Here is an 18,937-nt window from a genome sequence, read left to right on the forward strand (position 1 = left end):
GCGCGTGTGAAAAGAAGCAGCATGGATACCGCGGTAGTTGTCAGTGGTATCCATTAACTTACTGTTAGGCCGCGAGTGCAACAACTCTTGAGTTTTTGCATGAGATTCTGAGGAAGAAAGTCTGGGATTCGGAGAAATACGGTATCACTCCAGAGATTTCTGTAGCAAACATAAATATCGGTAACGGAAAAAAACGTGTGCGCTTTATCGCTCGTAATAACGGATGCGTCAGTGACAGGGTTCTCGCTGTAACCAAAGGACGATACACAGTTTAATATAGGAATTTCGAAGGGACAGAAAAAGGTTGTTGCTATAACGGAGTTCTCGTTATATGCCTTACTCGCTATAGCGGACTTAAACTGTAATAGAAATCTGCATAGAATAGAAATTTCAGGAACACATACTAGGTGGAACTGATTCATATAAGTATATCATAGAAATTTCAGGAATACATACTAGGTGAAACAGATTCATATAAATATGAACAATGATTAAATGCCCTAATGACATAAACAAAAGGACCAATGTTCTAGATACTGTATAAAGACTGAAGATAAAATTTTAAAAGGAACACCTTGTACTCTCCAAGAATATTCACTTATATTTTAGTTGTAAAAAATCTTTTTGACACACAAAAAAATGTTGTGTTTTATGACGCGTCTAACATCTTAAAAGATTAAGCGGTCTTTGTATTTTAATCACACATATTTTAATGTATATATAATTGTATAATTTCAGAACACTAGATATGTATATGTATATGTTCCTATACTGCATAAATATTTCGTGTTATCACTTATAATACCTTGCAAAATTTTTCATTGGCTGATGATGGCATGGGATATGCCGAAACTGGTACCATAATGATGATAATAAAAATGTGATATTTTAATTAAGTCATTATGTCAATGTATTGAACGGGTGGAAACCCTTTATCCTTCTTCAACATCATACCTTGTGATGTGTGTGGGATGCTAGAGGCTTGTTGACCACTTTGTTGCCCCTGCCCAGTTTTCTTGTTAGAAGCCGGACCAATAATCTTTTCACTAGCCTGGTGTAAGTTGGCGGCATCGATTAGCCCGCTGTGACATCATCTGAGGCGCGCCATGTGGGATCTCTAGCCTATTGTTCGTGAAGGGTCTACAGAATCTTTACCAAAATACAAGTTATCACCGTAATATCCACGTATATCCTTCATTTGTAATAAGAGAACTGACGTTGAAGGTTTTCCAATTACAACGAGATGTAAGGAAAAGTGAAGCAAAACAGCGTAAAAATCACACTTTTTATTTTCATCATGTATATCATGATTGCAATGGTTTTATACCGTTATGTGCAGTATGAGCATGTTCGGCTGCATTGCTAAATGGTTAGCACGTCTTGGCCTTCAGTTCAAGAGGTCACGATCGCGTCGGGGATTTTAATTTTCGTTGGTTAATTCTGACAAGGTGATAAATATCATTGTTAATCCGTATTGAAGATACTGAATGTAGGATGCTAAAGGGTTTATTGTGTCACCTATTGAATACATTATAAATTTTTAAACACTTAGGAATTTATTATTAAATCCATTTGACACATGTTTCGCCCTTCATTGAGGGCATCATCAGTCATAGTACCTCCTCAAGGCATAAATCGGGTACCTGAGTGTTTAAAAATTTATAATGTATTGAATAGCTGACACAATAAACCCTTTAGCATCCTAATTCCGACAATTCGGGGGCTGTGTGTGTGCGCCGACTTACGCATTAAGTTACATCTTAGGTAGAATCGCATTTTTGTAAGCACGAAGTTTGCCTATCACGCGACAACTAGAAATATCTGCACCCGGCTTCAGAGGTCATGTGCCATCATTACTATTATTATTATTATTATTATTATTATTATTATTATTATTATTATTATTATTATTATTATGATATTTACATGACAAAAGAAATGCCCAAATACAGCACCATATTTTATTATTTTGCTTTTGCCTTATTTCATATGTCAGCCGGATTTATCGTTTAACCGCATCCATCGTTAGACAAACAACATCTCAATAATGAACTTTATTCAACACATCTCAAAGTATCCCATGAACTCCCACATAGCTACTGGAATTACTTTCAACAAATTTCTAAAAATAAAATAGAAGATTTAGCCATAAAGAAACAAAACACATTAAACAAAAAACTGGAAACACTGAAACAACAAAGCAAACCGAAACCACTAACCATAACTGAAAATAAAGATCCTTCTCATCTTAACAAGAATTCCCAACATAAATTCCACCCACCCGTAAAAAATCTCACACTAACCGTATTTGACGATGTAGAGACGGCTATGTTGAGCAAGGGACCTAAACATAACTGGGGTAATGCATCATCCTATCAGAATATTATAACTGCCGTTACCGAAACAGAACTCGCTTTACAGAAAATTCCGTACGATATACGAGACGAAGTTAGACACAAAATCAGTAGAAAGATCCCGCAATATATCAATAACGTTCACAATAATAACCTAAACATGAATACCATCAATAAATCGAACCTAAACAAACTCAAAAACAAAATAAAACAGAACAATCTACTAATAACAAAAGCCGACAAAGGCAACACTATGGTCATTATGGATAGGAATGAATACATAACAAAGACTAAAGAATGTTTCCAAGACAACACTTTTTCAATTAAACGCCGAGATCCAACCATTAACATACAAAGGAATTTTAAAAATCTACTCAAGAACACACACTTTATTCTCACCGAAACAGAATCTGCTAGACTTATAACTATGAACCCCCAATTACCATCCGCAAGGGCCTACCCTAAAATACACAAAGAAAATGTACCCATGAGACCGATTATAAACTATAAAGCCAGTCCAACCTATAAGTTATCACAATTCATTCAAAAATTTTTGAAAAAGCATTATTCATTTTTAGCAAACAAAACAATTTAAAACTCAATAGATTTTTGCAACAGAACCAAAGAACTAAGGATCGAAAAACATCATACCCTTACTTTATTTGATATAACAAACATGTACCCTAACATTCCTATTAAACAAACAATCATAATAATAGAATCTAACCTAAAAAAACCATAGCAACTTGAGCACCTTAGAAATAGAAGAATTCATGAATCTGCTTAAATTCGCCTTAAACAATAACTACTTCAGATTTCATGATACCATATATCAGCAACAAGGATTACCTATGGGATCTCCTGCTTCCGGAATATTAGCAGAAATATATATAGACTACCTAGAACACACGTCAATCAATAAAATAGATAATATATATTTTTGGTGTAGATTTGTCGACGATATCTTCGTAATTATAGATAATAGATTCACTGATGCAGATATTATACTAGACAAACTTAACAATTTAGACCCCCAAATTAAATTCACTAAAGAAACAGAAAATAACCGTACCTTAAATTACTTGGACTTGACAATAACAAGGCACGACACCCACTTATCTTACAAGATCTATAGGAAACCCACACACACTTTAAATACCATAAAAAATGACTCCGTTCATCCTAACACACATAAAAGAGCAGCCTATTATAGCATGATATATAGAGCTTTCAATATCCCAATGACAATAGAAGATCGAAATAATGAATTAAAATTAATTCACGATATAGCCAAATACAATGGATACAGCAAAGAAATGGTTAACAAAATCATTCACAAAATAAAATCCCAACCTAAAACTAAATTAATCAAAACAGTCGAACCCAAAAAAGATTATGTCCTATTTACCTTCAACAACACCAATATATATACTATAACTAATATCTTTAAGAAGCACAACCTGAAAATAGCATTCGAAACCACACACAACAGCACCAACACTATACACAACACCAAAACAGTCAATAATAATAATAAATACAACCAATCAGGTGTCTACCGTATCAAATGTAACAACTGTGACACAAGCTACATTGGACGTACAGGCAGAAACTTTACCATCCGTTGTAATGAACATATAAATGCAGTAAAGCACAACCATTTCTCATCAATAGGCCAACATGTAGAAGAATCTAAGCACAATTTCACAGACATCAATAATGACATGATATTAAACATAAACTCTAAGGGACCCCTGCTCAACATAACCGAAGATTTCTATATTTCTCTAGATCAATACACTAACCCCAATCATAACATTAACGACATTACAGAGAAAACCAGCATCATCTTTGATAAAGCCATTCCTGCAATAAAGAACGACTATCTCAAATTAGTAAACACACGTCATAACAAACCGACGAATCACAAACCTAACCCCGCCCCCACCTCCACAGTAGCCACTCCTCCTTCCCCTCCACCTACATCCCTCCACACAGCTAACATGAGCCCCAGACGTACTCGTAGCAGAACACAACAAATCTCCAAACATATCGGTACACAACCTCCACAGCAACAATAGTAAGTACTCTTTTCATTTCATACATACACCGGGCATTCCTTCATACGCACGCTATACTCATATTAGCTTTTCTTTACAGATAACAACCGTATAACGTGCATAGACGAGAGAGGTATCACCACCAACTGCTCTAAAATCAAACCCTGTCTCGCTGTATATATAAATCTTACTGGACTACATCAACAGTTGAATTGCACAGTAGTCAATTTTTCCAATTTTAATGACAAGAGTTCTTATAACATACCAATACAAAGTATGATAGGAAAACTTAAAACGGTCCACCTTTTCAATACAAAAATGTTATATTTATTTATAACATGTATTTGCACTTGGAACTAGTTTCGACGCTGTGTTTGCGTCATCATCAGCCAAAATGTGGGAAATAGGCAAAATGTAGGCATTTATATAACACAAGGCGTTACATTAAACAATACACATCTTACAAGGAGATAAAAACAGGGACGAATATAGAAACAAAGGAATCGTTGAGAAAACAAAAGTTATACATATTAAAAATAACCTTAACCACACATCTTGCAGTGCGAAAGTGTTCTTCTTGAATGATTCCTGAATATAAAAACACACGCGCACACATTTCTGAAGAGCCAGCAGGCAGGACAAAGTAAAGTGAAACCTTAAGAGTTCTTCTGAGAAGAGTTCATCATTTTTTCTATGTTCCGACTAACTAATGAAGTCTCCCTTGAGTTCCTGATAAACATACACAACAGGAAATTCTCCTTCACTCTCAACAATAGCTCTAAAGACCAACGGTAAAATTTTATTTTAAATATTGTGCAGAGACGTGAAAGCATGATTTTGAACATGATATAACTCCTTCATATAACCCAGTTTTTTACACAAGGTGTTACATTAAACAATACACATCTTGCGAGGAGATAAAAACAGGGACGAATGTAGAAACACATGCATTGTTGAGAAAGCAAAGTTATACATTTTAAAAATAAGCTTAACCACATAACTTGCAGTGCGAAAATATTTGCCTTGAATGATTCCTGAATACAAAACGCGCGCGCACACAGTTCTAAAGAGCCAGCAGGCAGGAAAAAGTAAGGTGAAACCTTAAGAGTTCTTCTGAGAAGAGTTCATCATTCTCTCTATGATCTGACTAACTAATGAAGTCTCCCTTGAGTTCCTGATAATCATACTGCACCGGTCATGCCGGGCTCAGCTCGGCCGGTGAGCAAAGATCTTCAGGGTGTAGATCGTTCGCTTATCGGCTGTGCGAAAATTTTAAAGTGCAGGGATAGATGATGAACTAGTGGCAAATGAGAGAAAGCTAAATAGGTTTTACACATTTATTACAACTACTGCTCTTCATAAACTTCACAACAATTTACAAAATCTAGGTATTTTGTTTATATGATTAGTCTTCTTTTATGTCGTAGTCACATAGACACTTCATCGAAAAATCGAACAGCAAAAGGGCTGAATCTGCAAGTATAATATTTATATTTTAGTGGAAAATTAATTAAATAATTAATAATAATTGATTTGAGATTATCTCTCCCATTGATAATTTAATAACTTGAAAATGAACTTCCTCCCTTCATAGATTTGATTTTAAACAAGTTTGAAAATGATCATTTTCATTCCTCTTTGAAAATTAAATAAAAATTTTTCTCTCATAAAATTATGGTTAAATCGTCTTCCTTGACCTTTAAATTAATTAATAAACTCAACTTTATAATTATTTAGTAGTTGCTTCTCACATAATGGCTCGGAACTTGACCTCATGTCAATCGTTGTTTACCCATTAATTGAAATAATTAATTAATTAACACTTACAATTTGATTTTGTGAGTTCAATCCACTGACATGGCCTATACTTATTTATGTGTATTCGTTAAATAAGATCCTATTCTTCCTTAAAAATGAATAAAATTCACTAAAGGTTTAAATTCATTCAAATGGTGAACTACTAAAGTTGGCGTAAATTAGACCAAAAATTTCACGAAATAACGAAGAGCATCATCACAAATATGGATTGGAAACTTACATTAAGCAAAGTACAGTCAAATCACACACACTACACTCACACAAAGATACACGGAAATATTATATACATATTTACACGAACGCTAGCCCTTGACTATTAATTTTTATGTTTAGACAAAGTTAGGAAAATTATTCTCATGATGACACTATCGTGGTGACCTCCTCTCATCAACTGGAAATGTGACAGAGCAATGACTATCACTTTATTAAGGAACACAGTTATACGACGATGTTCAGAGAAAATTTACGAACATAAAATCATCCAAAAATCATCGATAAAATCGCTTAAACATAGGCCAGAATCAACATTCCGCACACGCGGTTCATGAGCTACGATATTTATTTTTACTTCTCCACTATAATTGTGATTCTCGATTGATCTGCACTCACAACGAAGAAATTACATCAAGTAACATATTCTATTCTTAAATTGACTCACTAATGGATGCACAGCTCGACTGCTGAATTCAATAATATCCATCTATCAGTCAACTTAATCATCACAACACAGCAAATATAAAAAAAAATTGTATCGGTCAGATACTGCCATTTCCCAGGCCTAAATTACAATAAATGAGCGCACATCAACCATTTTCAATAATAACCAATATTATGCTCATGACCTTAGGTGTTCTTTTACGCGATAATTTAGTTAAATTATTTTTATTATTATTATTTTCCCTGGCCGCGCAAGATCATACGTGCGGAAGCTACTGCACAATAATATTTCAGATGACTCAATTGCACACAAAATTCAACCATACGTCGCATAAATGAAGAATGAACTCTGACATAATAGAATCCATGAAATTACTGTCCCATTTGATCTCATTTTAAGTCTAAAAATATTCAAATAGTCCTAGTTTAACGTTGAGGTCATTTTACATTTATTTCTCCTGCCACAATGAACTCGGGACAGTTGAAACACTTCTCGAAGACATCCACTCAAACAAACTAATAGATTCAAATACTCACACATCCTCAATCTACCATCACCAAGAAAGAAGAGATGGAAAAATTCTAACTAATAGAAAATTTCTAAACAAATAAGTAGAGGCTATGTCATTACAATTACATTACAAAAGGAAAGAAAGAATAACAAAGTTTAAATATTACTTGGTGGTGACTGTCGGTTGTAGAATTCGGGCTGATGACCTAGTGCATTATCACATTACGCACCATCGATCCTGGTCACGCCCGCCTGGACTGCCTTACATTTTACTCGTGCATTGGAGACATGCTGGGGCGCTGGAAATCACACCATTCACCAAGAAAGAAGACTGGCATCCTGACTTGGACTCGAACCGGTGATCTCTTCTGTGGAATTTCTTGTGAAGCTGAAACTAAAAATCACGTCTAAGACAAGGTCCAAAACTCACACCGATGTTTGATAAGATGGTAAAGAAACTTAACTTTTGAAATCTGTTGAATTATAGGTGGGATCCGTAAATATCTGAACTGCAGTTGCTACTAGTTGTAGGCTCTGAATGACGAAGTTCCCTCAGCAAGCGAAGTGCGTCTTCTTCCGTCCGTAGTTGAAGCTAGAGTAACTCTCCACACGACGTGTTCAGAGGTAGAAATTTCTGAGTAAATTTTCCCTAGGAAAATCCATTATTCACTGTCTTAAGACAGGGGTGCGTCTTTTCCTCATAAGCGATTGGTTAATTTATTAACTTCGCACCAAATTAATTGCTTGATTGGCTGCCATAGTCAGACGTCATGCACCTTCACAATTATCGATCGAGCACTTGACATACATTCTGCCTGGTCACGTGGCATTCACGGCTGATTTGAAGGTTATTTGGCTAGCTGTATCTGCGCTCTCCCCTCGTTTGTCCTTGAGTGGAATTCCCGGACACCTGGCGTATCTCGCTCAGCCTACTCGATGTGATACAACTCCCTGCCTGGTTCACAAAATAATATTTCAACACACAGTAGAAATAAAATATTTTCCAATAAATGATTTTTACCAATTTTGAAGGGGACAATACACAACAGGAAATTAAACAATACACATCTTACAAGGAGATAAAAACAGGGAAAGTTATACATATTAAAAATAACCTTAACCACATATCTTGTAGAGCGAAAATATTCGTCTTGAATGATTCATGAATACAAAACACACGCGCATACATTTCTGAAGAGCCAGCAGGCAGGAAAAAGTAATGTGAAACCTTATGAGTTCTTCTGAGAAGAGTTCATCATTCTTTCTATGTTCCGACTAATTAATGAAGTCTCCCTTGAGTTCCTGATAAACATACACAACAGGAAATTCTCCTTAACTCTCAACAATAGCTATAAAAGACCAACGGTAAATTGTATTTTAAATACTGTGCAGAGATGTGGAAGCATGATCTTGAACATGATATAACTTCTTCATTTAACCACCTTTGAAAGTTTCTCTCTATATTACATAGCTTCATTAACACACCATTCTGTAGATGCATAAAATAATCTTGTAATCTTCACAGGTCCGGTATTTATATTCTTGTCGAGCTGAATCTTCACAGGTCCGGTATTCAGCTCGACAAGAATATAAATACTGGACCTGTGAAGATTACAAGATTATTTTATGCATCTACAGAATGGTGTGTTAATGAAGCTATGTAATATAGAGAGAAACTTTCAAAGGTGGTTAAATGAAGAAGTTATATCATGTTCAAGATCATGCTTCCACATCTCTGCACAGTATTTAAAATACAATTTACTGTTGGTCTTTTATAGCTATTGTTGAGAGTTAAGGAGAATTTCCTGTTGTGTATGTTTATCAGGAACTCAAGGGAGACTTCATTAATTAGTCGGAACATAGAAAGAATGATGAACTCTTCTCAGAAGAACTCATAAGGTTTCACATTACTTTTTCCTGCCTGCTGGCTCTTCAGAAATGTATGCGCGTGTGTTTTGTATTCATGAATCATTCAAGACGAATATTTTCGCACTACAAGATATGTGGTTAAGGTTATTTTTAATATGTATAACTTTCCCTGTTTTTATCTCCTTGTAAGATGTGTATTGTTTAATTTCCTGTTGTGTTTGTTTATCAGGAACTCAAGGGAGACTTCATTAGTTAGTCAGATCATAGAAAGAATGATGAACTCTTCTCAGAAGAACTCTTAAGGTTTCACCTTACTTTTTCCTGCCTGCTGGCTCTTTAGAAGTGTGTGCGCACGCGTTTTGTATTCAGGAATCATTCAAGGAAAATATTTTCGCACTGCAAGTTATGTGGTTAAGCTTATTTTTAATATGTATAACTTTACTTTCTCAACGATGCATGTGTTTCTACATTCGTCCCTGTTTTTTCTCCTCGCAAGATGTGTATTGTTTAATGTAACACCTTGTGTAAAAAACTGGGTTATATGAAGGAGTTATATCATGTTCAAAATCATGCTTTCACGTCTCTGCACAATATTTAAAATAAAATTTTACCGTTGGTCTTTAGAGCTATTGTTGAGAGTGAAGGAGAATTTCCTGTTGTGTATGTTTATCAGGAACTCAAGGGAGACTTCATTAGTTAGTCGGAACATAGAAAAAATGATGAACTCTTCTCAGAAAACTCTTAAGGTTTCACTTTACTTTGTCCTGCCTGCTGGCTCTTCAGAAATGTGTGCGCGTGTGTTTTTATATTCAGGAATCATTCAAGAAGAACACTTTCGCACTGCAAGATGTGTGGTTAAGGTTATTTTTAATATGTATAACTTTTGTTTTCTCAACGATTCATTTGTTTCTATATTCGTCCCTGTTTTTATCTCCTTGTAAGATGTATTGTTTAATGTAACGCCTTGTGTAATATAAATGCCTACATCTTGCCTATTTCCCACATTTTGGCTGATGATGACGCAAACACAGCGTCGAAACTAGTTCCAAGTGCAAATACATGTTATAAATAAATATAACATTTTTGTATTGAAAAGGTGGACCGTTTTAAGTTTTCCTATCATCCTTTCTCAGTTCAATACGGACAAAATGAAATTCCTATGTTTAAATACAAAGTATATCAGCCATAGAACATTCTCGATGATCACCTAATACAACTTAATCAACACAAGAACTACAAGAGGATTAAGAATGAATGCTTCGCAACATGAACTCAAATTTTAATAGACGTTTTAAAATATACTATGTTTTAATGTATTTAATGTGCTATATTTTTTAGTGTCTTATGATGTAGCCTATGTATTTGAATGTGTTTATGTACTCACGTCCATGCACACTTAATAGGTTTTAGTTTATTATAACCATCATCATCATCATCCTAAACCATCTCCAGTTTCCCGGGTGTGGTATATGAGCCTCCTCCATCTCATCCTGTCCTTGTACCATTCTTCCTCCACCAACTTGTCCCAACCATGACCTCTCAGCATTACATCGCTCTTAACTAAGTCTATCCATTTCCTTCGTGGCCTTCCCACGGGTCGTCTTCCTTCTACCTTTCTGTCAAATTCCTTCCTTGCAGTTCTGTTTACTGGCATCCTCTTCATGTGACCAAACCACTTCAGTCTTGATATCTGAATCTTATTTAGGAGAGAATTGTCTATTCCTACTTCTTCTCTAATTTTCTCATTCCTAATCTTGTCTTTCCTGGTTTTCTGGATCATAGTGCGTAGGAATTTCATTTCAGCTGCCTGAAGTTTGGAATTATCTCTATTGGTCAGTGTTGTGGTTTCGAGACTGTATGTAAGAATTGGTGTATAATAGGACTTGTACAATGTCATTTTTGTTTTCATGGGTATTTGCTCATCCCACAGCAGGTGTCTTACCTGGTGGTAAAATTGTGCTGCCTTATTGATTCGATTGTTCACCTCATGTTTTGCTAGGTTGTCATTTGCTATAACGCTACCCAAGTATTTGAAAACTGGAATACTGTCCAGTTGAGCTTCATTTAACATGACTATTGGTTCTGCTCCTTCCCCATACACTTTCATCACCACCGTCTTGGTCTTGCTGATGTTTAAACCATATTTCTTAAACTCCTCATTCCAGCTTTGTATTCTCTCTCCCAATTCATCTTCTGAGTCACTCCAGATCGCAACATCATCTGCAAATGTGAAGGCTTTGATATCTCCGTGTTCTTTCCTTTTAATAGATTTCATTATTACATCCATTACAATAATAAATAGAAGTGGTGACAATGAGCTGCCCTGCTGCACTCCTCTCTTTGTTTCAAACCAGTCCGACAAACCACATCCTACTTGAATACAGCTTCTGTTCCCACTATACAACATTTTCACTTTGTCTATGAGGCTGTCTCGCACTTGAAGTTCTTTCATGCATTGCCAAATTCTTTCCCTTGGTACACTATCGTATGCTTTCTCAATGTCCAAAAATATTAGGAATAAAGGCTTGTTCTTCTCCCAGTATTTTTCCATTAGCATCCTAATTGCAAATATAAGGTCTGTAGTTGACCTTCCTGGTCTGAAACCATACTGCTCTTCTTCCAAAATTGGTTCAACAATATCTCTGATTCTGGTCTCTATTATTTTTTCCAATATTTTCAGGACATGAGACAGTAGTGTGATACCACGGTAATTAGTACATTTTCGTCGGCTTCCTTTCTTGAACAGAGGTACAATGATGCCCATCTTCCAGTCCTCAGGAATAGTATTTTCCTCCCATATCTTGTTGAGCAGTCTATAGAGCCATTGGATTCCTGGAACTCCCGCTGCTTTCAGCATATCTGCACTTAGTTCATCTACGCCCACTGCCTTTCCTTTCTTCATGCTCTTGAGCGCATTTTCAACCTCAAGCCATGTAATTGGTGGTTCAGTTGTGGTTCCTCGACTTGGCTCTCCTCTATCCGTTGTTATGTTTTCTGTATCTCCATTCAGCAGCTTTTCGAAATAGATCTTGAGTTCTTGTTTAATTTCTCCCTCTTCTTGTGCCAGAGTTCCATCATCACGTTCTATTGCTTTTATGGTCTCTTGATCCCTTCGCTTGTTTTTCACTACTCTGTATAGCAATTTCATATTTCCTCTACTGTCCTCTTCCAGTTTGTCTGCAAACTCATTCCATTTCTTCTCTTTTTCTTCCCTTACAATGTTCTTTACAGCAAGTTTCTTGTTCCTGTATACTCCTTGAAGTCTTTGTATTTCTTGTTCATTTCGTTCTTGTCCCTGTTTTTGTTTCTCCTTGTCCAGTGCCTTCTTTATTTGGTTTCTTTCTTTCACCGCTGTTTTCACTCTATCATTCCACCATGGTGTCTCCTTTTTTCTTTTGATTGAACTTGTAACTCCACATAGGTTTTTGGCTTCTCCCACAAAGGTGTCTTTGAAGGCCTTCCATTCTTCATTAACGCTGGTTACTTCACACTTCGGCAAACTCTGTTGAATCCTTAGTTTGTATTCTTCCTTTATTTGGACTTCTTGCAACTTCCAAGTTTTAATCCTTGGTTTTTTCGTAATAAGTTTCTGCGTTTCATTTGTCTTATGTTTGAAGTCTACTACCAACAATCTGTGGTCACTGTCCATGCTTTCACTAGGGATGACCTTTACATCTGTGATGTACCTGCCACCATCTTCATTTGTGATTACGTAGTCAATCAATGTTCTATACTGGCCATCCCAACTGTACCTTGTTATTCTGTGACTGTCTCTTTTTTTGAAGAATGTATTTTTGATTATAAGATCATTTCTTCTGCACAGATCTAATAGTTGTTCTCCTTCTGGGTTCCTTTGTCCAAATCCATGTGGACCAATGATGTTCTCGTACCCAAGTCTGCCTACCCCAACTTGCGCATTTAGATCTCCAATAATAATAACATTTTCCTCATTAACTGTATCTTCCAGGTCTTGCCGAAATTTCTCTTTGTCTTCCTCACTGCAGCCTGTCTGTGGGGCATACACTTGTATGATGGTGTACTTAGTGTTCTCCAGTTTCATGGACATTTTAATGATTCTATCACTTTTGCAGATAACTTCAGCTGTAGCATCAGTCCTTTCGTTAATTAAGAATCCAACACCATTTTTCGCTACCTTCTCCTGTCCACTCCAGTATAATTTATAACCTCCACGAAGTGTCTTACTTCCAATCCCTTTCCATTTGGTCTCACTTAATCCCAATATTGATATTGTTCTTCTATCCATCATGTCTAGGAGTTCTTCTAACTTTCCAGTTAATGATAGAATGTTCATAGTTCCAATTCGGTATTTGGGTCTCTTTTTTATTTGGGGTTTCCTTTCAGAACATTGTATATCATCAGCCTTACGGTCATCATACTTTACAATTGTCTGAGAGGACGTGTCAGTCCGGTCTATAATATTCTTTCCGAGGCTCTTTTTCTTATTGAAAGCAACTATACTCAATACTCTCCTGCTGACTTGCTAGGCCTAACGCATAAGAGGATTTTCTTTCAGGGTTTACTCCCTTAGCCTTTGAGGATGCCTTCCTCGTCCTACAAGGCAGTAGGTTCCATCTGTACACCCCAGAAGGATGGGCTGCCTCTTCCACCATCTCCGCCGTACCGAAGTCCATCTTCTCCGCCGTAGATGCCGTTGAGGTCTTCACCCTTAACCCAGGGCAAGGGCCCTCCATATTTATGACCCCTGGAGAGAGGGTGTCTCAGTATTTTAAAACCCCCAGGAATTGGGTTACCTGTTGGTCCGCAGGTTGTATTGGTTATTTCAACCAGCCCTACATACTGTAGGGGCCCCCTATCCGCCACCTGGGGACGCGCTCTGTAGGGGTCAGGTTCCCCTGGTTACTTATTGGAAGTTAACCCCACCCACAAGGAGTAAGGTTATTTGCAGAGTTATTATAACCATCACCACCTTTAATCAGAGATATTTTAACGCAACATACTGCAATATATATTACTTCCATTTATATTAGACATCCGGATGCTCTAACGTAACACCTTTGTAATTTTGTGTAATGACTGTAAATATTGTATGCTAGCTGATGATGGCCAAGAGAGGCCGAAACCGGTACTAGTGCAATAATTCATTCACAATAAATAGTATTGATCGGTGGAACATTTTTCTTGTCTATTACAAGTTTTACTGTATATCCGTAGCCCTTATGTTGTAGTAGGCCTAATTACTTCCCCAATAAAATGTAAATAGTATGTTTTGATGTGCAATGCCATAATTTCAGAAACTTCTGATGTAATCCGGCAAACGATTGGTTGACTAACCTGATATAATTAGCACAAACCAATCTTAAAATAAATGCAACACGGTCATTTTTCTTATAACTCAGTATTGTTCTTTACTGTTCTATAGGCCTACAGTCTTGATAACTTATCAACTTTTATCACGTTTCCAATTAATTAAGTGAAATAGTGATGATGATGATGATGATGATGATGATAATAATAACAACCTGAAATTCAGAGGTGGCATAAAATCTCAAAATCAGTATCTTCATTAATGGTGAGATAGTGAGTCCTCTAGAGGTTATGGTCACTCTCCCAATCAAAGGAACAAGAATGTTCATAACTCTCACTTTACCAAAACGAAACCTTCTTTAAATTGTTGGTCACATTACATTTCGACATGATTTTCTATCTCTATTTTGTGCACAGAAAGCATTCTGTGAATGAAATGCAACAACATATTCAGCGAAATCATTATCCTCCATCTTGCTACAACATAAGTGAGTCACTTAAGTGCGTGTGGGAGGCCCACTTATACCAGTAAGTGCGACACTTAAGTAGGCTTATAAGGGGCACTTATGTGTAAGTGCTGTCTATGAATTCGGCCCTTTAATCACTTCTATTTTTAAGTTTAGTCCTAACGTTCATGTTTTCTTGTGTCTTATAACAAGAATGCCCCATCGTGTATGACAGTCTCCAGACACTGGCCAGGTTTCCATGTTGTCATTCCAGCAGCTGTCCAGCCTCTCTTGCTCTTTCAGTACTTCCCTTACCTTCATTCTCCTCTTGCAGCTCCTTGATGTGGTATTATAAATATTCAATTTTTTGTTGATGTTGAATTATGAGCCTCGCTTCCCATATTTGTTCAGTAAGTTAGCAATACTACAAGTGTACGGAGTGAAGTGATCAACAAAGTCCAAGTAGTTATTGCTTGTATGTTGCAGTTCATCACATCACCACAGTTGGCCATGGTGGGGCTGGCAATCGTTCCTCCTATCGCTGGCATGGCCATCATCTATGGAAGATTTGTCCGCAAGATCACCAAGTCTGTCCAGGTAACTTTGTATTCTCTGTGTCGAAAATTGTTCATTGGTGTAACTTCATATGTGACAGTGATAAGGAATGTGTTAGTGTGTATGAGAGCTACTCTTCGGTAGTAGTAGTTGTATGAGCAAAGTATGTTCTGAAACAGTGGGTGCTGAATCAGCATTTTCCTACGTCAGGTCAGCACTTTTATTTTCTAGTAGTAGGGCTATGAGGGTTTTAATCCTTAGCCCTCCTTTTCTTCTGAACACTCCTGCCTCTCCAGCTCCATTTGAGAATCTGCTTGTAGAGGGATAACAGACAGCACAAACGTATTGTACAGGAAGGCATAGGCCCTGGCACATCAGGTTATAAAATCTTTAATTATGAAAGAATGGCTGAGTTGTAACATAAGGAACAGCTGTCCGAGCGAATGTTCTCGTCTCTACAGTGTAAGTGTGAGGCCGACAGTGAGAGAGGGGAACAAGGTTAAGTGACATCAGCGCCACATGTATCTGACCTCCCCATGGAAATGTCTAGAAATGATTTTTATAACTTCTAAACGACTCGACAGACAACACCAACATGTAGCCCACATTTCAAATGTACCATGTTCAAAATTGGAGATCAATCCACCTGGTAATTTAGAAGGTATGACAGGTAGAAGTTTGGAATGCATAACCACCCTTCTGTCGCCTGACCCAGTGAACACGCTTCCAGCAGAATATAAATAGGTCAACGACTCAAGGGTATAGTCAGTTGAAATCTACAACTCGATCATGGCTAGAAGTCATACTGCTCCGCCGCGCATCGCGTGAGATGTGTAAGTCATATGCTAAAACTTAATTTGCGGCCAGTATCCAGTATTCGGGAGATAGTAGGTTCGAACCCCACTATCGGCAGCCCTGAAAATGGTTTTCCGTGGTTTCCCATTTTCACACCTTAATTAAGGCCATGGCTACTTACTTCCCACTCCTAGCCCTTTCCCGTCCCATCGTCGCAATAAGACCTATCTGTATTGGTGCGACGTTAAGCAACTAGCAAAAAAAAAAGTTAATTTGTGCGAGATCGTAGTAAGTAAAGTTTCAACCGCGTCGTGGACATGTGAGATGTTATAAAGTTCTGTCAAACTGAGTTTCGTCGTATAAGATTTACGGATTTCTTGAACAAGTGATCTTGCTATAGAGACTGTGCATTTAGGTAAGACTGAGAATACCAGTGTTTAATTTACCATTTGACAGTATTATGGACTTTGTCAATTCCTCACATATTTGAACTCTGTCGTGATCATTTACAGTGACAATCATACTAGGAAATTGTGCGTGATAAATTAAACCTTTGATTAATGATAATTTCAGTGGTCTTGAGTCGCATTTCTCATGTACAGTTACAGTTGTGAACTAGTTGAAGTACTATTCCACTCAAATATTCAGTAATTAATAGGACTGAGTGCGGCTAAATTTCACGTTCTTCCTTGAACATTCGATTAGTGTCATAAGAAAAGAACTGAATATTAAGGACATTTTATGGTGATATTAGGTCATACGAACTCTTATTATGAGAACTCATTCATAAAAACCACTGAAGCAGTGAATATTAGGCTTCAAGAGACTGTTCTAGAAGTGACATTAACTGCATTTATTCGAGCATTTAACGGACTGTGATAGTTATTCTTATACTGAATTTCAACATAATCTGTGTCCGGCTCCATAACTAAATGGTTAGCGTACTGGCCTTTGGTCACAGGGGTCCCGGGTTCAATTCTCGGCAGGGTCAGGAATTTTAACCATCATTGGTTAATTTTGCTGGCGCTGGGGCTGGGTGTATGTGTTGTCCTCATCATCATTTCATCCTCATCACGACGCGCAGGTCGCCTACGGGAGTCAAATCAAAAGACCTGTACCTGGCGAGCCGAACATGTCTTTGGACACTCCCTGCACTAAAAGCCATACGCCATTTCAACATAATCCGTGATTATTATGAACTGTGCTAGTGTCTCATTTCATGTCCTATAAACTGTGTGGTGAAAGACTGTGCTTTCGACTGCAGAAGCGATATAATTTTATTACTACAGTAACTTGACTTATAACTCGCACCGTGACAAAGACTGTGCGATTCCAAGTCACGCATTTAATGCTATAGTACAAAAGTGCGAGTACAAACTGTGCATTCGGACTTATCTCAGTGTGAAATACAACTCATTAATGATAATTAATAGTCCTACATCTCGCTGTATAGTGCCAATTAAACTTTCCCGTGTTTCAACATTTCTTTATAAACACCGGGAATCTTGGCAAAGTGTCGTAATATCACACTATGTAGAACGTCATATCCAGCGTGGGATTATTCGTGGTGTCTTCGAGGGACATTTGTGGTATCGAGCGAGGGATTGATCGTGGTACCTACGAGTGATTAAAACGCGGTGTCGTCGTGGGATGGAACGTGGTACGCTGCTAGTGCTGAGTTTGAGTTCAGGCTGTTCGCTGCGGAAGCTCCAGTCACCAAGCTGCAGAGTTGTACTTCATCCATTCTTATGAGCAGAACACAGTGATATAAGTGTATTTTACCTTTTCTTAAGCGAGTAATTACACTTAGACAATAACTGACCTTTTAATAATGCACTCAACAGTGATCAGATGAAAAGTGCTTCGTAATTTTTAATCGTGTGAATTCTTCTTGTAGAAATTGTAGGAGACTTCAAGTCATATTTCAATGAACTTTAGGTTTCTTTTTGAAGTTGTGTAAACTGAAATCATTTCACAATAAGTAGATGAACTGTTGGGCTTGTCATATAACAAGTGCACTATTTAACAATCTTGTATATTTGTTTAGATGAACTGTAGGATTTCTTCATCAAGTGATTTAAAATATTAAATTTGAACTCTAGGATTGCTAAAGCAAGTGTAAGCTAATATTATGTTTAATAATTTTAGAAAGACTTAAGGTTTTCACCACAAATGATGAACTTAATTTGCAATTTAAAATTATTGGTAAATCAACAAGTTGTTGAATGAAGTTCTATGATCAGAGTGTTATTTTGAGTTTGAGTTTATATGAGAGATCCTAGATGAACTTCAGGGTTTATTGAGATCTTAGGAAACTGGTATTTACTCTGAACATTATTAATATCGGTGGATGTATAGGATTGTGACAGCACATATATTTCATTTACTCAATTTCATTCTGAAGAGATCAATTGGAAATTGGAAATCAGGGTGATTTGCTTGAGATTATCAATAAATATTGTCTAAATTTTTAAATACCATCTATTATTCGCCCTGCGAAACCATTCTTCTCTGTACCGACTCCAATCGCAACCGCACACTACATGAGATCCTTCCCATGCTCTGGCCCCGTAACTATTTCCCAGT

At 36.9% G+C, this 18,937-nt stretch overlaps 1 protein-coding gene across 2 annotated transcripts in view; it reads left to right on the forward strand.

Annotated features, from left to right (window-relative positions):
- Window positions 1-18,937, forward strand: part of LOC136883180 (ATP-binding cassette sub-family B member 10, mitochondrial) — a 199,887-nt gene that overhangs the window by 41,678 nt on the left and 139,272 nt on the right. For both annotated transcript variants that reach the window (XM_067155360.2, XM_067155361.2), the window contains exon 4: window positions 15,488-15,598. In XM_067155360.2, coding sequence (XP_067011461.1) covers window positions 15,488-15,598 — 111 coding nt within the window. The remainder of the gene's footprint in view (window positions 1-15,487; window positions 15,599-18,937) is intronic.

This window comes from Anabrus simplex, chromosome 11, assembly GCF_040414725.1.
Source record: "Anabrus simplex isolate iqAnaSimp1 chromosome 11, ASM4041472v1, whole genome shotgun sequence".
In the NCBI taxonomy this organism is placed as follows: Eukaryota; Metazoa; Arthropoda; class Insecta; order Orthoptera; family Tettigoniidae; genus Anabrus; species Anabrus simplex.